Source organism: Ochotona princeps, chromosome 1 (genome assembly GCF_030435755.1).
Source record: "Ochotona princeps isolate mOchPri1 chromosome 1, mOchPri1.hap1, whole genome shotgun sequence".
NCBI classification, from domain to species: domain Eukaryota; kingdom Metazoa; phylum Chordata; class Mammalia; order Lagomorpha; family Ochotonidae; genus Ochotona; species Ochotona princeps.
In genome coordinates, this window is record NC_080832.1 from 86,165,293 (window position 1) to 86,191,763 (window position 26,471).

Consider the following 26,471-nt stretch of genomic DNA (forward strand, 5'->3'; position numbering starts at 1 on the left):
ATGAACAAATAAACTGGAGAAAAGATGGGAAAATAATATCTCAGGCTTTGACACAAAATTGTCTAAATTCTGCAAAAAATATATAAAGGAAACATAAAACACATAAATAAGCACCTTTCCTCTTAAGAAACCACTAGTTTATTTTGACACATGTTAACTAGCCCTTAAAATTTTAAATTCATTGTAACTTATTTTCAACAAATGTGTGGATTTCTTCATTATCTTGCTATTTGTTCTCCATAAATTTCTTATGTCTAGTCATGAATCCTGACTAATTCAGAAACTGAATCTCTAATGAGAGCAAAGAAGCATGTTTATACATGTAATTGCATAAGTCACCTTTGAAATGCTTCATCAATTAACATCCAAGAAATGCGGGATTTAAAATTTCAAGACAAAATTAGATTTCAAAATGGCATACATTAACATTTTTTGAGTGCTAAACATTTTGAAAATGACATATTTAGTATCAGGAATATTGAAGATACATTTAAGTGACTTTAATACAATTATTTGTCCTCTAAATTATTTATTCCTATTGATAAAAGCCAGCATGTTTATACTTTCTCTTCATTAGTAATGAATGGCTACACCTACCCTCCCTCCTCCCCCCACCCCCGCACTCCCTAACAATAATTACCATTAGGGAAATATGCAGGCTTTGGTTATTTTCTTTCCATAGTTAGAGATGAATTCCTTCCTTATTTTTTACCTTTTAAAATGAAGTTCAAGAATCCCAAGATGGTTGACAGAGAAAAGATGTGCTGATTTTGACCAGGGAAAGAAAAGATGAAATGTGGAACTGCATTCTTATATAAGAGTTTGAGAGAAGTGGGAATTTTACAGAAAGTAGAGATGCCATGGAGCAGCATGGACAGCACAAACACGAAGCATCAGATGGTGACACCAGGATCACCTACCATAGCTGGGTGCAGGAAGAGACAAAAGCTTCTGAAAGCTGGGTAAGATCAGAATCTGGCAGCCTGTGACACTGGTAACACTGCCTGAGGGAGATGGATTCTGATTTCAAGTCTAGTCTGAAGCTCTGGTAGGCACAGGGTACCTACAATGATGGCAATAAGACTCCACAAAGAAACATAACAATGTTTCATTACTAGAATGTGACTTTAAAAACACCGAGGAAATTCCCGAAAATAAACTCAAGCTAGTGACCATAAGACTGCTCAGAAATAGAAAAACAAATTCACAAGTTAGAAGAAATCAATTCCTAATGTGATTAAAATTTTGCCAAAAGATTGAGATATTAAGAAAAACCAAACTGAAATATTAGACATGAAGAGTTCAACATGCTACATAGAAAACAAGGTGGAAAGCTTCAACAGACTTAGTGAGATGAGAAGAAAAAATATTCAAGCCAGAAGGCAAATTCTAGAAAATATAAAGAAAATCAGAAAAATAGAAAATAGTGTTTGGGTTTGGTGTGATGCCTCAGCAGCTAAATCATTGCATGTGCCAGGATCCCATTGGGCACCAGTTCATCTCCTGGCTGCTCTACTTCCCTTCCGGTTCCCTGCTTGTGGCCTAGGCAAACAGTCAAGGACAGCATGGGAGATCAGGTAGAAGCTCCTGGCTTCAGACTGGCTCAACTCCAATCATTGTGTCTACTTGGAGAGTGAGCCAACAGAAGAAAGATCTTTATCTCTTTCTCTCTGCTCTGTAAAATCTGCCATTCCAATAAAAATAAATAAATCTTACAAAAAAGGGAAGTGATGTTCAAGATTTATAGGATTCTATCAAATTGAAAAACATACATGTCTTAATTCCTAAAAGTACAGAAAAAGAGAACTGTTTAGATCTATTCAGCAATATAATAATAAAAAGATATCTAATTTGGAGAAAAGTGGGCATATTCAAATACAGGAGGCACTAGGGGTTCTTAATACAAATAACATGTTGCACAGACATTATGCTACATTATGGTCTAACTTTCAAAAGTAAAAGAAAAAGAATATTCTGCAGACACACCAGAGAAGTGAAAGGTTATGCCCAGAGGGTCCCCCAGATACCCTGGAGATTAGGAGAGAATAGACAAAGTCCTAAAACAGAGAAACAATTAGGAATGTTGCACCTAGCAAATCCCTTGTTTACAAATGGAGGTTAAAAAAAAAAAGACATACAAAACTAATTTGTCACTACTTATCCAGAATTTCAAATGGTTACTAAAGATTTACCACACACAGAAACAGAAAATGGTATCAACATTAGAAAAGTGTAAGGAAGAAAATCTTCTCACATCTGTACAAAGGAAATCCAAACCGAGCAATAGAAATAGTAATGAGGAAGTTGTAGGATTAAATCTGTTTATCAATAATGTTGAAAATAAATGGCCTAAATTTAGCAATTAAAAAGACACAAAATGGCTGAATGAATTAAAAAATAAACAAGCCCAATCTATTTGCTGCCCACATGGAAAAAAAGTGGGAGGATTGAAAAAGATAGCCCATATTAACAGAAAGCAAAGCAAAAAAAGGCACCATCCTAATAACAAAAAAAATTAGCTTTAACAAAAAAAAAATGTTACATGAGCACAGAATAGCATTGTATGATATCAAGCAAGCAATTCAACAGGAAGATATGACAACAGCGAATGTACATGCACTGAATGCCAGAATGTGGCTTTTCAAAACATATTAATGTATCTAAACAGAGACACAACAGAAATGACAGACTTCAATAGCCAGTTTCATCAATGGACAGATAACTGGGCAGAAAATCAACAAATAAACAAGAGTTAATCTAAAATATAGACTAAATGGAGCAAACTGCTGTCTACAGGACATTTCCACGGTTGGCAAACATTCTTTTCACCAATACATGGAACATGCTTGAGGATAGAACATAAAGCAAGTGTCTGCAAACCAAAAATGAAAGAAAGTGAAATGATGACATATATCATTTCTGATCACAATGGAATGAAACTGCAAATTAGCGATGTAAGAAACTGGAAATATATATATAAACACAAACACTGAACAACATACTCTGATAAACTATGGGTCATAAAAAAATGAAAATCAAAACATTCCTGGAAACAAATAAAGACAACAATACAATATATCACGTCCTATGTGACACAACAAAAGTAATGTTAAGGGGCAAAGCTTATTGTCATTACTGCCTACATCAAGAAATAAAAAAGCAGGGCCCGGCGACGTGGCCTAGTGGCTAAAGTCCTTGCCTTGAAAGCCCCTGGATCCCATATGGGCGCCGGTTCTAATCCCGGCAGCTCCACTTCCCAGCCAGCTTCCTGCTTGTGGCCTGGGAAAGCAGTCAAGGATGGCCCAATGCATTGGGACACTGCACCCGCGTGGGAGACCCGGAAGAGGTTCCAGGTTCCCGGCTTTGGATCGGCGCGCACCGGCCCGTTGCAGCTCACTTGGGGAGCGAATCATCGGACATAAGATCTTCCTCTCTGTCTCTCCTCCTCTGTGTATATCTGGCTGTAATAAAATGAATAAATCTTAAAAAAAAAAAGAAATAAAAAAGCATCAAATAATTGATCTATCAATACATCTCACAAATCTTCAACGATAAGAACAAATGAAACCCAAAGAAAAGCCCAGGAGTAGATGGTCATACTACTCAATTCTATCAAACTGTTATCACATTATGCTATAGTGCCAGCCTATTCCATCAAATCTTTAAAGAAATATTAACTCCAATATTTCTCAAACTATTTAAAACAGTCAAAAGGGGGAAATTCTCCTAAACTCCTTCTATGAGGCCAGCATCATTAACAGAAAAAAAACCTGAACTGTAAATCAATATCTCTGGGGAACACAGATGCAAACATCCTACATAAAATACTAGTAATTAAATCCAGTCATACACCATAAAGATAATTGACCTAGAGTAAGTGGGATTTATCCCTACTATACAGGGATAGGGATATTCCAACATACACAAATCAGTAACTGTGATACATCACATCACATCAGATTATCTCAACAGATGCAGAGAAAGCATTTGATAAAACACACCATTCTTTCATGAAAAAAAAAAAAAAACCTCTAGAAATTAGGATCTAAAAGCAACATCCTAAGTGTAAGGCAATAAATGACACACAGCCAGTATCATAATGAATCAGGAAAAGTCATAAGCTTTTCCACCAAGATCTGCAATCAGACAAGGATGCCCACTTTTACCATTGCTACTTTCATGCAATATGTCTCTGGAAGATTTAGCTAAAGACATTAGGCATGAAAAAGAAATCAAATGAATATAAATTGGAAAAAAGAAAATCAAATTATCCCTTTTTGCAGACTCCACTAAAAAACTATTAGACCCATAAGAGGATTTATTGAAGTTGCAGGATATAAAATAAACACACAAAACCCAATGGCCTTTGCATACACAGACAATGGCAGGGCCAAAAAAAAAAAAAAAAAAAACCAAAACTTATAAAATCAATGCTATTCATCATAGCACCAAAATTATTCTAAATATAGCTTTTAAAACAGCTTTTGTTATTTATGCTCATTTCCAAGAACAGTTTGATTTTTCTTTTGATTTTCAACCCACCATTCTTCAGTAATATATACTATTCAATTTCCTGTGCTTGTTTATTTTTTAGAGTTTAAGTTGTTAATTTCCAGCTTCATTCCACTGTGGTCAGAAATGGTATGTGTTACGACTTCATTTGTTTTGAATTTGCTGAGAATTGCTTTATGGTTTAACATATGGTCTATCTTACAGGATGTTTCATGCATTGATGAAAAGAATATGTATTCTTCAGCTGTGGAATGAAATGTTGTGTGGACACAAACTAGGTCTACTTGGTTGAGAGCATAGATTAGCTCTGTTATTTCTTCACTGATTTTCTGTCTAGTTGATCTGCCCATTAATGAAAGTTACTGAAATCCCACATTATTATTATGTTGGAGTTTATGTCTCCCTTTAGAGCCATTAAAATTTGTTTTCCATAACCAGACACCCTTGCATTCAGTTTATAAACATTTACTCTAGTTATGCCTTCTGTTGAATTGATCCCTTGATCATTATATAATGCCCTTTTTCATTTTTAACAATTTTTGTGTTAAGGTCTGTTGTACCTGGTATTGGTATGGGTATTCTTATTTTTTTCCACTTTCTATTAGCAATGGACTATCTTTCCATCTTTTCACCTTCAGTCAGTGTGTATCTTTGTTGGTGAGGTGTGTATCTTGCAAGCAGCAAATAGACGGGTCACGTTTGCTAATCCATTCTGTCAGTTTGTGCCACTTAATTGAACAATTTAGATCATTTACATCCAACATTACTATTAATAAATAACCACTTTGCCCTGTCATTTGAATTTCCTTTATATTTGTACTAGCCAAATCTCTGCCTTGACATTCTTTCATAATGATGATTAATATTTGTAAGGCTGCCTGGGTGGTAACAAATTCTTTACATTTCTGATTTTTTTTTTTGTAAGATTACATTTCACTTTCAGTGAGTTTTTCAGAACAGTATTCTAGATTGACAGCTCCCTATGTATTATGTCATGTCATTCTCTCTGAGCCTGTAAGGTTTTTGATGGCAAAGAAGCTGTTAGAATTAGAGATCCTGTGGAGATAACCTGTCACAGTTTACAATCTTCTCTTTATATTGTACTGTGGAAATTTTGGCTATAAAGTTTTATGGTTAAATCTTTTCCGAAAACACTTATGTGCTTCCTGTACTCAAATTTTGAGTCATTTGATGGTATCACATAAATCTTGAACACTATTACACTATTTTCAGGTTTGCTCATTTCTTCTTGTCTTCCTTCTGTTTTGATCTGATAGATATTTTCGGATTTGCCTTCTACCTTAGAAATATTTTCTTTTGGCCCGGCACAGTGGCCTAGTGGCTAAAGTCCTCGCCTTGAAAGCCCCGGGATCCCATATGGGCGCCGGTTCTAATCCCGGCAGCTCCACTTCCCATCCAGCTCCCTGCTTGTGGCCTGGGAAAGCAGCCCAGGACGGCCCAATGCATTGGGACCCTGCACCCGCGTGGGAGACCAGGAAGAGGTTCCAGGTTCCCGGCTTTGGATCGGCGCGCATCGGCCCGTTGCGGCTCACTTGGGGAGTGAATCATCGGACATAAGATCTTCCTCTCTGTCTGTCCTCCTCTGTGTATATCTGGCTGTAATAAAATGAATAAATCTTTAAAAAAAAAAGAAATATTTTCTTTTGTCTGTAAAGTCTCTTGAGACTTTCCACTAAATTTTTTTGCATATTGAATTCTCCCTTTCTAAAATTTAAGTTCGATTTCTCTTCCATATCTCAGTATTACAGTAAAACTTTTCAGCCATGTCCTGTACAAATTTTCTAATTCATGCACTTGGATCTCACTGCGAATAATCTTATGATTATTATTTTTTATTCATTTTTGGACATTTCATCAGCCCTCTGAAATCCCAAGTGGGTCACTGCAGAGGGCTCTGTGCAGTTCTTGTGAATGTTTGAGTCGGGTATGTCGGCACTGTGAACTCTTCCTGAGCACTGATTACCCTGACAGTGGCACAGTGATCACACCAATGGATAGCATCATATCCTCCCACCTGATAACTGAGGAGGGCTGCGATGCCCAACATGTCCGCCACCTTGGACTCCCACACCACACCTGAACACTGAAAGAGCTCTCCAACCTAACGTAGCAGCAGCCTCTGAATATCCCGTGAAGCAATAGACACTCCACTAAGCCACAGAGGCATGTTTAAAATATAAAAGCTATCAGTGGAAAAAGATCAACAAGTAGTTGTACCAGTGCCTAAATGTGGAAACAAAACATGAACATGTGCTCCTCATTTCAGCATTTGAATGTGAAGATGAAGAATTGGTAATTTTTAAAGAATGAAGTACAAATGGCCAACAGACAGAAAAAAAATTCCAAAGAATCACCAGCAATTAGGAAAATGCAAATAAATACCACAATAAGGTTTCACCTCACTCCAGTTAGAATGGTCATCTTCCCCTTCTTCCCCCCAAATCAATAAATGTTGGATGTTGGGCAAGGAGAAGTGGGGAAGAGACTCTAATGCTTTATTGGTGGAAATATAAACCAGTACAACCATTATTGAGACACAGTATGGAAAGTTCTCAGGCATCTTAAACTATATCTAACATATGACTCAGCCATCTCACTCCTGGAAATGTATTCAAAGGAAAAGAAATTAGCATGAGAGCATTATTTGTACCCCATGCTTAATGAAGCTTGGTACACAACAGCTGAGATACAGAATCAGCCCAGATGTACATCAATTGATGATTGGATGAACACAATATGGTATATTTACAGTATGGAATGTTAGCCACAAAAAAATGAAATTCTGTCTTTTGCAAAAAAATGTATGCAACTGGAAAGCATTATGTTTAGTAAAATAAGATTGAAGACAAATATATTTTTCTGATATGTAGTAGTTAATATAATATACAAATTAATCAGAATGAAGTGATCACTTTGGAACGTAATTCTCATTTCTAATCTGTGTTCATACTGTAGTGAAACTGTGATTTTCCTACTTTGTAAATTTTAAATATTATGATTAGTTGTGAAGTAAGCTTGTGGCTATGGAGTTTATTAAAATTACATCTTTGCAAAACTGATGAAGAAAGGAGCATTATTTGAAGGGAGTATTGGAGGTGAGAGAGGTTTCATTTCCTTCTTGGTAGTGTATCTATGCATTGCATAAAATTCCTTTTTTTTATATTAACAGAAACTTGAACAATGAAAAAGGTCCCTTACTTAAAAATGTTTAAAATTTCTACATAGTCTTCCTAAAACATTCTTAAAAGTTTTGCTCATTAAATATGTGATCATATCACCATTTTCAGTAGCAAAATCACTATAATTCATCAATTCCTTAATAACTCTTAAATTCAGGTTGAAAATATCTAGCTTTTAATGATAGAAGCAAATGTTGGTCTAGAAGATAACTTTTAGAAAAAAAATGTCATTTTGATCAGAAAAGATACTTTCTGAAGGGTTACTATATTAGAAAGTATAATTTTTAAATGTTTTTAAAAAATCACTATCTTGAAGATTTGAATATGTGGCTCTGAGAAGTCTAGGTATTTCATCTTTATACTGACATCCTAAATTATTTTTTTAGAGATTTATAGAAAGATATTTGGCTGCCTTTCACTTAGAATGGGAGCCATAAGCAGAGTTGGAGATATGTTTTAAAAACCAATCACATATGTAAAACGTATAACATTCGAAAGAGAGTTAAGCTTTGAACCACATGGTCACAATTCTTATTTCATGACTCAAAACACATTATAAAGGTTAAAAATAGTTTGAAACATAGTTCTTAATAAACTAATCTCATATTTTTCTATGGTAAGAATAGAATTTTTGGGAAAACCTAAGATCCAAAAGAACTCTTCTTGTATGTTGTGTTAGTAAGCTCATTGCATTTTTAATTTGTTTTGGAATGTTGGCTGTGTGTTTTTACTTACACATAATATTATACATGTTTTATGGTGAACAATGTAATGTTTTGACTCCCATAAATGCTTGGTAATGATCAACTGAGGATAATCGGCATATGTGTTACCATGATTTTTTATAATGTCTTCATGGTTACCACATTTAGTCTTTTTTTAGTTACTTACAATATATATTGTAGTATGGTTAAATTATATTCACCCTATTGTGACACAGAATTCTAGAACTGGACTCTTCAGGGTTTTCTGTTTTTTCTAGAATTCATTTCATTAACATTCCTATGAGTTTTATCTATTGCCTTTAGCGGTTGATAGGTCAACAAATCAAGAAACAAAGATATGGTCATGGACAAAATGCAAGTGATAAAAAAGAACATGAAAGTAAAGCTTCCCTGAGTCTAAATTGCACTTGAATAAATTAACACATGTTCAGTTATATCTGATCATATAAGATGTCACACATGGTCATTACAATGACAGAGAAAGAAAAAATCACATTCAGTAGTTTGTTGGTAGAGAAGACTGGTAAAGGAAAATAGGGTCAGAATCTGTAGGAAAGATTTACGAGCTACATTTACATTTTGTTTCAACAGGAAATCACCTGTGCTTTGAGGAGGTGATGGATAGCAGGCAACAAATGAGCTTTACTGCTATTTGTTAGCATAGTGTGTTGAGGAACAGTGTTTTTAAATGCTAGATGTTTGATGTTTAGAAAAAGCTTAATAAATAGACAAAGCAGTGATTCAGACTTACACTGCTTATGTTGCGAAGCTAAAGGACTAGATGTGCGAGAGGCAGTAGACATCATAAACGTCCAGGCATGAGGTGAAAGTGAACTTCAGCAGTAACAGGGAATAGCAGGCTTGGTAATAACAGAGTAGTGAAAGAAGAGGATGAAAACCTACCAAAAGCCAAAGAAAGCAGCCAAGCTGAATGATAGGGTAGCAAGAGCAGATGGATGATGATACAAGGTATGATCACTGATCTAGACCTGATGTAAATGATGTGACTGTTAAACCAGTGCAGAGAGAAGGGCATATGTTTTCTCTTAGGTGTACATAGTCCCAGTGAAGAAATATCAAGCCTGAAATTCAGAGCAAAATACTGGGATTAAAGCTGTGCAAGGGAACTATGAGAGAGCGAGCACAAGGAGGCTTCCTTCTTCGGAATATAATACTCATTCAGCATTAGAAGACATCCACCACTGTTCACACTTGAACTGGAAGTTATATAACCAAAGAAGACTGGTATTCTGTATGCTCACATCCCAAGAAAATGAGCTTACCTTGGTTTCTGATATTTCACAACAGGATTCTTGAGCTATGAAGTTTGCATCACAGTAGATTTTAAGTTGGTGAAGTTCAATCTATCAAAAAAAAATCAGTGCAAAATTCTATCATAAGTTTTTGAGAAATGCATTAAGACTAACTGATAATTTAGCTAAAAGAAAAAGAAAGCTTATAAAAATAACTGGTAGATATTTTAATGTTTTTAATTTAGGACTCATTTTATGGAATAGTTGAGGAATGAGCTCCAAACAGAGATCTATGGATAAAGAAAATTAGGCAATAAAAAGTGCTTGTAAATCTTGATTCATTGACATAATACCATTTCAAAGTTAAAAATTGGCAGCATTAAATGAAATATATAGATGAATGGGGACTCCAAGTAATACTGTTTTTAACTAAAATTTATAATCATGATTGTTACCAAAATATCCAATACTGAAATCTTATTATGTATTCCCCCTGTAGGTGATTACATTACTTCTCTTGAAACAGATTATATATTTTCAAAGGACTAGAAGTAAGTTAATATTACTATTTAATCTACAATCAGTCTACTTCCACTCTTTCTTCATTCATTGTTTAATTTAGAATTTAGATTGACAATGCTTTAGAAGAAAAATTTGGGATATATCTATATTGATCCTTCTGAACCTGAAGATCTAATTTTTTTGAAGTTACTTCATATGGTTTTGTCACTTCTCACAAAAGCTCATGAGAAGTTTATCTAAAAAGCCAATTATTAGAATGTGTTTTTCCATAACATGCAGCCTGAATAAATAAAACATAAAACATCGTCATCTGACAACAAATGTTATAGATCACGGAGCTTAAAGGAAGATGGTGAAAATTAAGTTCACTTGAACTTGTAGTGGGATCAAAAATCACTTAAAATGATATGCCTTTTGTTTAACATTACTATGCCCTTTAAGAGCTGCATCATAGCATGTCTTCAGTTTTATCCTCAAATGAATCAGAATTCACCTTAAATGATGACATCAGTATAATGCTGTACTATAATTCTTCTACTGTGTACTTTTAACAAGGACACACCTGATATTCCTTATCCTTAAGTTTTGCGTCAGTTCTTCCCTTGTGTAGAAGTCACTGAGAAAGAGGAGGTAGAACTAAGCCTTCAAGGCTGAGCCACCAAACTGGATCCTTTGTTACAACGCATTCTTCTCACGCTGCTGCTCTAACTCAATGTGCTCTTTGGCTCTTTCAGCCCCTCTGGATCCAGAGCCCACTTTGCTCTTGCTAGTTCTATCAGACTAGAGCCTAATTATAAACTCTGATACCAAAAAACAAATCTCAACACCATTCTCTAAGTTTGACATCAGGTAGGAATCCACTGTTGGGAAATATTATATAAAATCCACCTATAGCTAAAAACTACATCTGTGATGTTTCAGTTAGTTAGGTCTTCCATCTGCTGGTTGGTCTACAAAGTGGGCACAATGGCCAGGACTGAGCCAGGAGGAACTCAGGAGCTAAGAGTTTCATCTGGGTCCCTCCACCCAATTGGTAGTGGGTGCCTAATCACTTCAGCCATCTCTGCTGCTTTCCCAGGCCATAAGCAGGCAGCTGGAGCAGCAGTAGAGTACCTTGGAAACCATCCATTGTTCACATGTGACTTTACCCACTATGCCACAATGCCACCCCTCATAAAATTAAGCTGTTAGGTTGCTTTTTTCTCATCATTATCACCTACTGATACATTTAGTGATTGTGTTTTCTTCCAGTAGATCCCTAGGAAGTCATTATAAGCTTATGAGAGGCAGTCTGAAATACAAAGCAATTGCTATTATAAAGATGAATAAACAGATTATTGTTCTTGAATGGAAACAGCTGATAATCTGGAATCATTTAACTTGAAGTTAATCTTTTTCCAGTCCTCTTTATTCAAAACATACGAGTTGAGATCAAATTGATTATGTTGCTTTATTTCAATTTTTGCTAAAACTTTCCTTTAATATATTTTAAGGCATGACCTAATTCTTTTAAATTCACAGGCTGTAGAAAAAGGATGAAAATAGAAGGAAGATAATATATGGAAACTATTGTTTGAAACACAGAGCCACCCTTCTCATATCTGACAGTAAATACAACAGTGAGACAAGGAATTAATTTCATTGTTATTAAATAAAGGAGTTTTAATATGTTGTGTTAACTTAGAATGCTGCTATTCTTTTACAAGCAACATCACCACTTACGTCCACAGGTTTGCCATCTGAAGCTCTTGCAGCGATAACTGTTCGTCCCTGAAAATCCATGATGTCCTTTTCATCAGTCTGCCGGCTCACAATTAAATTGCAATCCATATAGAGTGAAATGACCCGGGATTGTATACTGATGCCAAGTTTATGCCATTGACGATCAAACAAAGGACGTAGTTCTCTGTTTTTAAAAATGTAGTTCAACACGTCTCCCTCAGAAGCTAGGAACATAAATTCCACCACCTTCTTTCCACCATCAACTGCAACTGAAATCTGAAAAATTAAAATTATCTTTAAATGTTCTAAAAATCAATGTTTTTAATTATTAAAGCACACAAAGGAAAGCTTAAAACTCATGTTGGTATAATGGATGCATTCGGTAAATTATTTTAAATAACACCTCGGTCTAACATGGTTATTAACATAAAAGAAAAGACAGCACAAACTGTAAAAACTTTATATTATTAATATTTTGGTGAACATAATATGTTCCTTCAAAGAACGTCTGAGAAAATGTTTTGTATGTATATGTAATATTTTATATAATTTTATGGTTGTTTATGTTTTAATAATTGTGTTTATAAATATTGTTTCTAATTTTAAATTATATTAAGACAGTATTTACATAACTGCACATTAAATATATACTATTTATTTTCTGGTGAGCAATTCAAGGTTACTAATCTTAGAATAAGATAATAATTTTCCTTAGCTTAGAAATGAAATCAACTTCTTTAACCATGAAAATTTGCATGGTATACTGAAATTACACTTTCCAGAGGACATACTCATCAGATTTAATTCATCTTCTCAACATAACATTGTGACTACATTCACAGATTAAAAACAAGGGATTGTGTTGACATAAATGCTCAACTGTTAATCCCCAGTCTGCAAGTGGCAGCATCACATATAGGCACTGGTTCGTGTCCCAGCTGTTCCACTTCTCACCCAGTTCCCTGCTTATGGCCTGTAAGAACAGTGGAGGATGGCCTGAAGCCTTGGATCCCTGAACCCACATGAGAAAACTGGAAGTTCCTGGCTCAAGATCAGATCAGCTCAGCTCTGGGCACTGTAGCCATTTGGGGAGTGAACAAGCAGATGGAAAATTCTCTCTTTCTCGCTCGCTCTCTTTCTCCTCCTCCTCTATAAATCTGCCTTTCCAAAAAAATAGTAAATAAGAATAAATCTTTTTTAAAAAATACCAGGGAAAATTCAAAATATTTTTATGGATATGAATATGAAAGCAAACACAAATATATGGCTTCATTAAGTAACTTTGAGATTTATCTCTCCCCTTACCCCAAAAAATGCCTGCACTCTCTTTTACAACCCAAATGCTATTTCTTCTACAGATTTTCTTGGGTTCCTGTGCTCTTTATGATCCAATTTGGTAAGCTATCCTTTCTATGGCTTCATAGGCACTCACCAATGCCCAGTTTATCTCTAATTATCACACTTGTACACTGTATTCTTATCACAGGGATCATTTTCTTTAGACATCAACTCCCTCATATTAATAATTTGCTTTTAAATTTTCTTCCTTGTTACATATAACATATAGTATACCATAAATTTGATTGATGAGAAAAATATTTCCCAACATTTCTCAATACTTCATTTCCAAAGGTTTATCAAATGAACCAATGAATCACTTCAAAAATAATAGCTGGGCTCGGCAGCGTGGCTAAAAGTCCTCGCCTTGATCCCATATGGCCGCTGGTTCTAATCCCGGCAGCTCCACTTCCTCTCTATCTCTCCTCCTCTCAGTATATCTGACTTTGTAATAAAAATAAAATAAATCTTTAAAAAAAAATAATAGCTAACATTAGATGGTAAGAGCAAAGCAATTTATTACTGGTGATCCAAGTTAAGGCACAGTGGGTCAAGCCACCACCTATTATGCTATAATCTGTATCAGACTGGTGGTTTAAGCCAGCTACTTGGCTTTCAACCAGCTTCTTGCTAGTGTGCCTGGGAAAGTGTTAGAAGATGGCCCAAATGCATGGACCCATACCAGCTACATGGGAGACCAAGATGGAATTTCTTGCTGCTGGTTTCAGAAGTGAATCAGCAAATGGAAAATCCATCTCTGTGTGTCTGTCTTTCTGTTTCTCTGTAACTGCCTTTCAAGTGCTCCCACCATCTAAAAATCAGGCTAAAAATTTATTACTGAGGGGTCTCAGGGCGATGGCTCAATGGCTAAATCACCTTGCACATGCTGAGATCCCATATTGGCGCCAGTTCAGGTCCTGCCTGTTCCACTTCCCATCCAGCTCCCTGGTTGTGGCCTGGGAAAACAGTAGAGGATGACTCAAAGCCTTTGGATCCTACTCCCACATGGCTTTGAGTTGGGTCAGCTCTAGCCATTCGGGGAGTGAACCAGTGGATGAACATCTTTCTTTCTGTATTTCTTTCTCTGTGTAAATCCTCCTTTCCAGTAAAAAATAAACAAATCTTTTTAAAAGGAATTTATTACTGAACTGGAATAATCAATAAAGCAGTTGTGAAGAAAAATCATTTAAAGTATAATTAGAAGAAATAAGAATTTAGAAGTAAAACACCTGACCATATTTTGCAAACTAGGTATTCATGTCATAATCTCAACATTACCACACTATGACAACTCATTTTGTTCATTTTTGCTTAATTCTTAACAGATTTAATTCAATTTGTTGATAAAATTCTAACATAATGATATTCCCTTTTATTTACATAGAAAGGAGGAGACAAAAAGAAGAGAGGGAGAGAGGAGAGTAAGAACTGGAGTGAAGGAAACAGAGAGGAAGGAGTCATCGACCTACTGGTTCACTCCCCAAAAGGCTACAACAGCCAGGGCTAAGATAGAGCAAAGCCTGAAGCAAGGAGCTTCTTCTGGGTCTCACATGTGGTTTCAAGGGCACAGCACTTGGGCCTTTTTTGTTGTTGTTGTTGCTGCTGCTTTCCCATGTACAATAGCAGGGAGCAGGATTGAAAACGGAGCAGCTTGAACTTAAATTTGCACCCTCGTTGGATGTCAGTGTCACAGCCAGCCACTCTACTCCTTATTCAACAATGCTGGCCCCTACTATAATAATTCTTGTGCTTCTTTGTTGACGATGCCTCCAATAGAATGTCTGAATACTACTTCTGCTTCCGTACTTTTTTTTCATGGTTATAATGACACTTCTATGATTCCTCACCTGTGGCATATTCTCTTGGTTTAAAATCTGCCATAGAAACCATCGCTCCTTTTTGGTGCTTCTTCGTACACGAAATGTAGCTGCTACGGAGAACTCCTCTGGAAGGCCTGTGGGAAATATCTTACTGTGGGAGAAAAAACAGAGTTCTTGTGAGAAACTGAAGATAGCAAAGAATGAAAATGCAGGTAGAAACTTTTATATGTCAATATTTTTTCTCAATAAATGTTTAGTAATTATGCATTTTAAAGTAATCTATAACTAATGGAAATGTAGAAGTAGTAGTGCCTATATTACCTATGTAATTTAAATTTTCATTCATTTTAATTTTTAAATAATTAATTACTTAAGTAGAGGGAAGGAGAGATGGATAGATAAAGAGAGCTCCCATCTGTTGGTTCAATCCCCAAATTCCCATAACAGTTGGACTTGGCCAAGGCTGAAACAAGGAGCTAGAAACACAACCCTACAGGATGGGAGGGATTCGGCTGGAGCCATTACTGACCCCCCACCCCCGAGTTTTCCTGGCAGGAAGCTGAAGCCAGGAGCTGGAGCCAGGGATCAGGGTCGGGTAGTACATCCATGTGCTTCAGTGAGAGATACTGGCTTCTTAATCTGCACCAAATTGTGAGGCCAAATGCTCACTCCTTTCTCAAAAAAAAAAAAAAAAAACCAATCTGCTTGGATATTTGTAAAACTTACAGTTTGGAAAAGTGAGGAGTTAGGTCACAATTCTATACTATGATATCCTTTTATTAAATAATATATTCCTACAGATAAAAATCACCAGAATTCACTGCAGTTTGGCAATAGTAGAGGTTTTAAAAGGAAATATACAATACTCCTGGATTTTGTTGGTAGGAGGAAACAGGTAGAATCTCAAAGAATACCAAATAATAGGCAAACATATGCTTTGCAAAAATGCGATTTTGTACTAAGCATTTAAAATTGAGTTCTAACATCAATCACCTAGTACCAATTTAAGACTGATACTAAACATGACAAGAAATTAGTAGCTTATTTTTCATTCCTAAAGAAATATTTTGACATTATTTCTAGATAGAGAGAAGTCAAATGACAGTACAATTTTTTTTCAAAGTTACGGTGTTATATGAATGATGAATGAAGCTTACGTTTAATATTATTCACATTGTATGGGAAAAACAATTCAGAATAAGAACCTTCCTTTTAAAAAAATTAGCAGGTAAAAACTAATGTTTAAACTTCAGTGAGAAGTTGCTATATACAAGTAAGATAGCCTATTTCACTCAGCTATACTAAAATTGACAACCAACTGCTGAAACCCATACACTGTCAATAAAGATAGCAAAGTTTTGGTGGTGTTTTTAAACTATTTCTGTTCTTCTGAAAAGCAGAGTTACAGAGAGGACGGAAGCATAGAGAGAGAGATTTTTTCCATTACTTGTTTCACTCCCAAAATGGCCAGAGCTGAGCTGATCCAAAACTAGGAGTCAACAACTTTTTCTAGGTCTCTGGTTGCAGGATCGGACTTGGGCCATCTTCCACTGCTTTCCCAGGCCATAAGTAGGTCTGGCATTGCAGCAGAGAGCTTAGCTCACTGTGCCACAGTGCTGGCACCTAAAATTTTGTTTTCACTTTTTGTGTTAGAGACAAACTCAAATCTGATGAATGAAACATGTACCTACACACAAAGCTGTATTTGCCTAAAGTTGTTACTTACTGTTAACTTACTTGGTTAAGTAGAGCACACACACAAACCTACTTTTATATTTGCATCTCCTTCTGTCTCATGTCAAATTTTGCTGTATACTTTTATTTCTGACACACCCTTTTTTCTTTCAAAAGATCCTGAATACAGCATTTTATTTTTCTTAACCAATGTAGTCATATTTGAGTGTTACTCAGGGTAAAAGTTTTTGTGGGGTGGGTAGTTAAGCTGTGGCCTGTGGTGCCAGCATCAGACACCTCTGTCACTACCTTGGCAGAGCCTGTCTCCTTATAATAATGAGTATCTCAGGAGTGTCATGAGACTAATTGGTCTACTTCTTCCAAACCCTGTCACCGTCAGCTAGTTTCCTATCTATTAGGTCACTTACAATTCCTCAAGATACTGTCTTTCTGCCACAATAAGTTGTCATCGTTCCCTATTGTTTCATACCTCATTTTGTCGTGATTGTTCCCTTTTACAAAATTTCCCTCCTTTTAAATCATCAATATTTACAAGGTTCCATTTATCTTGTTTTATGTATATCCATTATTTCCCTGTTATAAAAGAAGCGAAACTTCCTCCTATAGATTAACACTACCAACATCTTCTCTTCATTCACAAAAATCAGCAGTTGCAAAACATGGGGTCTACTGAGGAACAAAAGCACTCTGAGCTTGTCAATCTTGTCTATCCTACTTACTTTTTGTTCCCAGAGTCTAGAACCAGTACATACATAAGGTAGGCATTTAATAAGTAGCAACCAACAAAATACCATTAAGTTCATATGGAAGCACTTTTTGAACACACACACAGAGTTTTCTCCATATAGCACTGGATTTTCCATCCTGGGTAAAGAGGTGTGTGTAAGAAAAGTCTATTTCCTTTTAGTCCTTTCATAAGAAAAATAGAGCAAGTTAGTTAATAACAGCAACTGACACTTGTCTTTAAGTAGAAAACACATGTGTGGATTGTGGGGAACTGAGCGAGTCCAGCTGCTGTGTAGTTTCTGCCAACTGTTACCATATGGAAATGTGGGTCTAGCATTGTCAGACATTCTATTTTTCCAAAGAATTCAAAAACTCAGACTTTTATCTGAAAATTTTGTGTTTTAAATTTAGGCAATTAATTCAAGTTTTCCATAAACACTCTCCATATCAATACCACAGAGGCCAAATAAAACCAGAGACTTCTTGTTGACAAGCTTGCATTTACATAAACATCTGCTGAATACCCACCATGTGGAGAGCACCATGACTGGCAATGATGGGAAAAGCGGCCCTGTGCTGTTTATTACAACTTATTTTAATGGAAAACATTCATGGGAAATGCAAACAACTGACATAAATTGAAAGGGAGACGGAAAGTTGAGCATGACCAAAGCTAGAATGCAAGGTTGTAAATTGAAAACCCTAGTGTTGGAATGAGATTGGTTTCAAAATACCATCATTGCAAGAAGATAGTTGAGACAGAATCCTGCACAGGTCAGATAAGGATGCATAGAATCTCACGTCAAAGTCATGGAACTGGCATTCTGAACAGCAGAAAAAGTGATCACCTGGGTTACTGGCAACCCACATCAGCACTAGTCCTGAACCTGCTTCTTCAAATTCATCTCCCTGCTCATGCCTGGGTTCTGACACCCACTTGGGAGACTCAATGAAGTCCCAGATTTCTGGCTTTGGACTGGCCCAACTTTCACCAATACAGCCATTTGGGGAATGAAGCAATCTATGGAAGATATTTTTGTTTCTCCATCCCTCTTTTTTCTTTCTCTGCCTTTCAAATAAATCAACTTACTTTTTAAAGTCATAGGTGCTAGATGAATGTAAACTATCTAGTCTTAGGCTTCCTTAACACTTTATTCTTCCCATTCCCTACTGATACTTATTTACCATTTTTTCACTAAAACACAACTGCAGCGTTTATTCTTTCCCCAATCCAATTCTCTGTTCATGATTTCATCTTACTTCAATGTCATCTCTTTCATGGGTGATACCCAAGTCTGTAGCTCCACGTTTAGCATATGTACCAAACCTTAAACCCACACTGCAATATTTTGTGACTCTTCCTAAAGGATTCACTGTTTAGTACAAGAGTCAAGGTACGCTAGAATTTCTCACATAGGATATTATTAAACAGATCAAAAGGATATGCCAAAATACTTCAGCGTTTTCACTTCCACATTCCTAAAATCTGCTAGTAACATCATTTTCCTATTCATTTACTCTGGAAACTCTGGAATCATTCTTGTCTCTTTCATTGGTTTCTGGACCCCATTATTCCATCATTTAATAAAGTATGCACACTTTACTTATTATGTTCTTGTCCTGTGCAATGTATTTCTTTGGTCCTCCCACAGTCACCACCTTAGTTCTGCTTACCTTTAATTCTCACCAGAAAAGAAGCATTCATATTGCACTGATTCCCTTGCCTCTACGCTCCCCCTCTCCCTTAACTTCATTCTAAACTACTCATTAAAGGAATTTTCCCTGTATTTAAAAAGCATTTATTTGTAAGGTTGAGAGACAGAAACAGGGCAAAAGAAAAGACCATGCATGTGCTGGTTCGATTCCCACATGCTTTGAAATAGTCAGCGCTGGGCTTTGCTGAAGTCAGGTGCTGGGAACTCAATCTAGATCTCCTATGTGGATGGAAGGAATCAAACCACTCAAGCCATCATCTTCCTTCTAATTCTAATATTTGTATTTTATCCTGACAGTAATTTGCAACTGTTGATAATCTTTCTCTATTTGGTGAAACAACATTTTAATACTTTCCTTTAGTGTATTATTGTTCCCATTAACTACTTTGATGCATTTTAAATAACTGATTTATAAAGTCTTTATCACATAAGCCAAATGTTTTGACTTCCTCAGAAATAGCTTCTTTATGTACAGCTTGGCATTTTCTGCGTCTTCCCCTACTGGTCAGGGTTCTGCTGCTGACATTTGTGTTGTTACTGCTTAGTCACAGTCCTGAATAAATTCTACCAAGTGTGTATTCTTTGTTATGTGTGACCACTGGAATTTCTGCTTAGCAGCCAACAAATGATCAGCCATATGCCTTTTACCTATAAGCAACCCAGTGCCTACTGAGAGCATCTTGAATGCTTGAGCTGGCAGTGTACAGCTATACTAAGCTGTCACATTCTGCTTTGTCAGAGCTTCAAAGTTGGCCAGAAGGAAGAGCTTCAGGACTTTTCAGGTCTTTCTTGAGCTTCCACATTGTTCAGTGCAAACAAGTGTCTGGATTTCCCCAAGGATGTCATGGCTTTCAGGTGGCCTCAGTAGGCATCTCCTACTCCAGGCTTTTCCTTTGCAGTTTTTTTTCAGATAGTGCCTTGGATTCTCCACTAGTGATTACTGCCATGGGCAGCTGCAATGTTAAGTAATTGGCACTGATGCCTACAACTGATATCCAAAAGGAAAGGCTTTTCTCACTGAGGAAGCTCTTACCAATGAAATAAAGACAAACTGTAAGCAGGGGTTTCCAAAGAACCACCAGTATAAACTAATGGGAATTCTCTGTAGAAGGGGCTTATAACACACTGCAATCCCCTTCTTCCTCACACAGTGTTGGCTAGGCAGTTAGTTTTTTCAGCGATGCTGGAGCTGCCAGCTTTTCATCCTATTGTGTTGGTGAGAGAGGACACGAACAAGACATGTTAAAATGCCCCAAATCCAGCTTCTCTGAGATGCAATGCTTTTTTAGAATAAATGCTTCCCTTGTTTACATTGCTTTTTAAACAAAATATATTCTGAATCCTCCACAAAAAAACTCCAAATTTTTAGACACTGGGTGCTTTATAGAAGTTCGTGACAGTGTCAAAAAATGATGAAAATACATTTTCTCATATTTTCTATTTAATACTGTGATTATACAGACACATATCATATCTGTTATTGAAAAAGCTCTCAAGGACATCAAATGTGTATTTGCATCACCCACAGGGTACTCTAAAACTATTTCAATGAATAAATAAACAAATGAAATAAAGGCACAATTTTGAGGGACACTATAATGCTTCCTAAACAAAAATATAATTATTTTCAATAATTTTATCTAATTAAAAATATTTTGTGTATTTCTTCTGAGTCAAATATAAACCAAACTATTATCAATACTAATACAACTGGACCTAAAATATACATTGAAATACATTTACATAAAAATTTTTGGTTTTAATGCTTAAAAATCGTTGTGAACATTGTATTTCTTTTTCAAAAACTCTTATTTTCAAGACCAAATCATTTGCCTTGATTATATTTTTGAAGAAAAATTACTATAGTTTAAAAATGAAATGTTAAAAATATTACAGTTATAAATTATGCCTCTTGTCCAGACTACAGAAGCACACACAGTTAATATGACACACAAAATCTCCCTGGGTCCTGCCAAAGTTTCTATTATAAAACAGGCCATATTGGGTTACTAGTCTGTTACCAGAGAGACACAGTGACAGCCTGCTATGTCTAAGATATCCATACTTAAATACTTTTGAATGGAGTGTAATTTCCTACAAGAAATCTTATCTGTTACTTATTCAGTTACAAACCCATTAAGAAAAATATTGATCCCTACTTGCTCATTCATAAACGTGGCAGTACTACAGAGAACTTCATAGAAAATGGAATGGAAATATAAATTCAGTTTTGGTACAAAAATGTTACATCCATGTATTCAAGCAGTCTCCATAAATTTCATGAAAAATTAATAGAATGCAAAAAATCTATATATTTCAAAAATTCTTTTCCACAAAGCAAATTTATCATTACATTCCATATTTTTTATGAATTTGTTGAAGGACCCTCATAACTGAGTTACAAATTTTCACAGGGGTAGCCAGCATTCTGGCAGAGCCATGCCAACAGAGCAATGGTTCAAATCCCACCTGCTCATCTTGAGAAGTAGTTTCCTGCTAATAAGTCTCAGAAGACAGTGGAATATGTCTCAGGTACCTTGGGCCCCTGTACCCATGTGGGAGAAATGGATGGAGTTTCTGCCTACTGACTTCGGTCCATTTCACATCTGGCTGTTGTCATTTGATTTTTTCCATCCTTTGCTTCATTCCTAATCCTTCAATAAATCTTATCCCTCATTCCTTCCTCATTGTTCTACCTTTCAAATACATAGTATTTTTTTTAAACTTCAATGTGGTTTTTCCATCCCCTACATTTGTATACACTGTGTCTAGCCTGGTGTTATAAATGGAAAATACATCCAAATACAATAATATTAACTCACATTTGAAGCTCCTAGACTCAGTGAAATTTAAGTGTCATAAATCTTATTTTTCATTGTCTTTCTTTTACACATAAATAAAAGGCATTTAAATTTTCATGGACAAGTACAGCACAAGCATACCAAATAAAATGTCTGACATAAAATCAATATTTTAAAAATATGACTAAGTAAATGTCATGGAAAGCTAATACCATTCCCAATTACCATAGGTGCCCAGGGAAACATGCAGCCTACAGATCGTGTTCCACATCGGCCACCACATGCCGGGCTAATCCAAGATGTAGTGTGGGGTGTCTCAAAAGTCTCACAGTTCATACATCTCTGACCCTTTTGAAGTTGTAATTTGCCTCAATGTTACAGAAATCTGGTTTTCAATTGATCACTATGTCTAGTATGCCTCTGTTATAAAGTAGTAGGAACTGGTATCAAAATGTAGGGGAAGTATCAAAGGAACAAAAATGAGGCTCCCTGTATGTACCCACTTACAGCAGGAGGCAGTGTCCAGCTCTGAGACCAGAAGCAGTGACTCTGTGACTTCATTTCATACAATCATAACCTTGTAATATTTCTTCCTAGCTGTTGAAATTGAGATTTTAAATCTACTTCTTTATATTTTCTCTACTATCTCAAGTTTTGTAATAAGCATTTATTCTGTTAATAATAATTAAATAAAAACTACAACTATTTCACTTGGGGAATAAAACCACTCAATCTAAAATGATCTGTAAGTTAATGCTATGTTCTTAAGGACAGAAGGGAAAACTCACACATACCTCCCCCAGGCCTCAAAAAAAAGGCCATATCCTTCAACACTAGGGTAAGACCAATTCTTTAAAAATTGATAAGGGGACTAAAAGATGATGCTGTTTTACATTGTAGGAACTGAAAGGTCTCTAACTTCCACTGATAGACTTCATAATGAGTGCATGAATAAATTACTAGAACATTAAGATAAAAAAACTTCAAGGTTAAAAATTAGTTCAATATTTTCTCCATAATCTTAGATAATTGAAAAATATTGATATAGAATCATAAATAACATACTATTAACCATGAAGGAATTCAATGACATTTCTAAGAAGGGTTTAGTTGCCCAAATTCCACATGAACCGCAGTCTCTAGATTTTCTTTTGCATTTGATTAATGAACAATCTTTTCCTGGTAAGAATTTATTTAAAATAACTAGGAAATATAAAGAAAATGTTAAAGTTTAAAATATTTGTATGTTACAGGAAAGATCTTGTCATGAAATGGAGAAAATATTTTAATCACTGAATGTGTATAATTTCTATTAAAGATTACACATCCAAGAAGTTTTGTACACACGGTACAATTTCAGAAATTTCTGAAGATACTGTTATTCTCTACACATATGAAATACTTCCATTAATAGCTCAAAATACCTAATAGGCATGTACTAGAACTTTCTTCCTCTCAATACCTATTTTTATAAACCACAAAAATCTATTAACGTAAGAAGGATCCCCAAATTCCAGTCACTAACAAATTATACTAACAAATTATCTGAAAACTTATTATCATTTTGGAAAGTACAGACAGAACTGCTACAAGGCAAGAGGGTTTTAGTAAGGAAGCCAGAGAGCTGGAAGAATAAGTCAGGAATAAGAAGCATTCTGAGTTAGGCAGACGAACGTGAGCTGGCATGGCTCTGAGCCCTAAGCAGCAACTATCACCTGAAGAGTTTGTTCCAGAAAGGAAGGATGCCAAGAGAAGATGAAAACCAAATGAGTTGTTTATTTTCTTTTTCATGCTGATCTTTGGACTCTGTGCATTTCCATATGGAGGCTAAAGACATCTCTAGTTAAATAACTGAAGTTGGAATCTTTGGCTATGCAATCAAACACGCCACTTGACAAATATGCTGCATTTCAATGAAAGACATAACCTCTCATCCTGGCACTCCTATCAAATCACTAGAATCACATTGACCTTTGCCTTTCCTTTACTCTCCAACCTGTTTTGAAGTCATACCAGTTCTATCACCACAAGAGATTCAGATTCTGCACATCTCTCCTCATTCCCAGGACCCCCACTCCACTCCAAATTGTGCCAGGTCTCCCCAGGACTTTTGTTACGGTGTTCTGATTGACCTCTTTTGCTCGTCCCCTGTAATCTGGTCTGCACACAGTAGCTGCAATGATCCTTTAAATCAGACCAGGCTTCTCTCTTACTGTCCTGTATAAACATGCGGTGGTTCCTAGTATAAAATGCAACCCTAATCATGGCCCGAACACCTGATATGATCTAACCTGTCTGACATATCCATTTCAGTCTCTGTGAAGCATCCAAATCCAGTCACAATCATCTGAATTTTGTGCATTGAACACACAAGGTTCAGCAACGCCTCGAGCCTTTGTCCTTGCAGCTCAGCCTTTCTGGAACCTGCATCCCAAGGGCTTCTGCCTACTTCTCACCATGCAGGTCTCTCCTCTGTCATATGCAAGGAAAGGACTTAAGCTGCCCTCCCCCCATTCACTATATCACACATTACATTGTTTACTTTTCTTCACAGGCTTGTAACTTCCTTAATTTCTAAAACTTGCTGGTTTAAATGTTATTTGCTACATCTCGAAGAAAACAATGCATCCTACTTGTTTGGTGGCTGCAAACCAAGCATCTAGAGAACTACCTGGCAAGTTCAGCAGTAATGAAAAGTTTCATCCATGGAAAATTCACAGTGAAAGTGTTCCGCTAGAAATCTACCTCCATTTGCCTGAGTTAAAATTGAAGCTCTGTGAAAACAGGTTGCATGACACTTGGCAGGAAAACAGCACAAAGAAGGACCAAGTCATATGTGATTGTAAAGCAAGTTGATGAAAAAGTTTGAAGTGAAAAATCCAAGAATCAAAGTGATTCATCTCTCACTTTCAAAATGTATTTCCCAATGTCTAGAGGCTAGATCAAAATTAAACGATCCTTTAAAATCAGGCAAGGCTGATTTTAAAACCCCAAGGTCTTCCAGAAGGGTCTTTCAGCAGAGGTTGCTCAGGGCTCGAAACGTTAGTGTCACACATATAAAAAAAAAAAAAAAAAAACAAAAAAAAAACAAAACTACACCTAAATTTTCTATATTTCTACACCCCTCAACCTGAAAGGAAGCATGCTCTTAATTCAGAGCAACCATCTCACTTCACAAATGAGAAACTCAACCCACTGAATGTAGTCAATCTGTCGCTGTCCCAGATAGAGGTCAAAATTGAACTTGAATTCATGACTTAATTATAAGGTCAGTTTTTTCCAGTATATCAAGTTGCTTGCATCCTCTGGGTTAAGAATAAAGTTTCCCTCATCATTACTGATGTAACTTGAAAGTAATCTTTTGGGAATATGAGGAAGAAAAGACATTTTTACTATTATGGTGGAGGATTAAAACAGATATAAAACATTAAGAAATAAAATCGCTATAATATTAAAAGCAATAATAAATCATATTTTGGGCTTCAAGCTGTTCATTATGACATTTGCAATCCTAGGTGACCAGGAGCCTGAGAGGCAATTACAGTTCCTTCCCCTAATGATATTTTGAGCACAGATCAGGAAGTATTGCAAAACACACAGTAATATCTTTAAAATATTAAAGGGATTACTTTCTATTGGATTTCAGGAAAGATACACACACTAAAGAAGGTGAAAATCAATTGGGAGTTTTTTCTCTCGATGCCTGAGTTATTACAAAAAAAAATAGGAGTTTTCATCAAGAATTTTTTTTAAAAATGAGTGTAATTTAAGAAGGTAATAAGAATGAGAATGGTATATGCACATACATAAATTACTGTGTAATAAGAAAGGTGTGTTTACCTTACTGGAGATAAGTAATACACTGGGATTTTAATATCTCAGCAAGAACATCAATAGTAGAGTGATGAAAAATATATGCACTTATTTAAAATGTCAACATAAATGTGTCAAGTCAAACAGGGAAAGATCTGTTTAGATGGACTGAGATAACTGCTTTCCTAGGTCAGCGCAAACTTCCATCTCATTCACTTCCTGAGTTGGGAAATCACTGCCTGACATGAGTACAGATGCAGTTCACATAATAAAGCTAACATGTCTCGTCTCTCAGCAGAAATTGTCAACTGAACAAATACAGGGCATTTCTGGCTGTCAAGCTAATGAGCAATCAATAAGGAGGACCTGACAGGAGTAAGTTTCACCTGGGTCTTCCTTTCAGGTGCTGAGCAAGAAAAGCATGGCCCACCCCCAAAAAACCAGAAATTTAAAAAAAAAATTGTTTCTAATATATATGCAAATGCTTTTGGATACAACGGTTTTTATGGAAAGCTAGAAATAGAGAGTTGATAGTGTGTTTTTTTTGTTCTCTGAATATATGCTGGTGGTTTCCTGTCAAGAAAATAAAGAGTATAATGAAGCTAAAAAATGGGTTTACTTGTTAATAC

The 26,471-nt window shown here is 35.9% G+C and overlaps 1 protein-coding gene across 1 annotated transcript in view; it reads right to left on the bottom strand.

Annotated features, from left to right (window-relative positions):
- COL19A1 (collagen type XIX alpha 1 chain) overlaps window positions 1-26,471 on the bottom strand; it is a 341,639-nt gene that overhangs the window by 287,230 nt on the left and 27,938 nt on the right. Inside the window, exons 4-6 of the mRNA XM_058669675.1 lie at window positions 15,120-15,243; window positions 11,935-12,210; window positions 9,721-9,801 (exon numbers count right to left, since the gene is read on the bottom strand). Of these exons, the coding sequence (XP_058525658.1) occupies window positions 9,721-9,801; window positions 11,935-12,210; window positions 15,120-15,243 (481 nt within the window). The remainder of the gene's footprint in view (window positions 1-9,720; window positions 9,802-11,934; window positions 12,211-15,119; window positions 15,244-26,471) is intronic.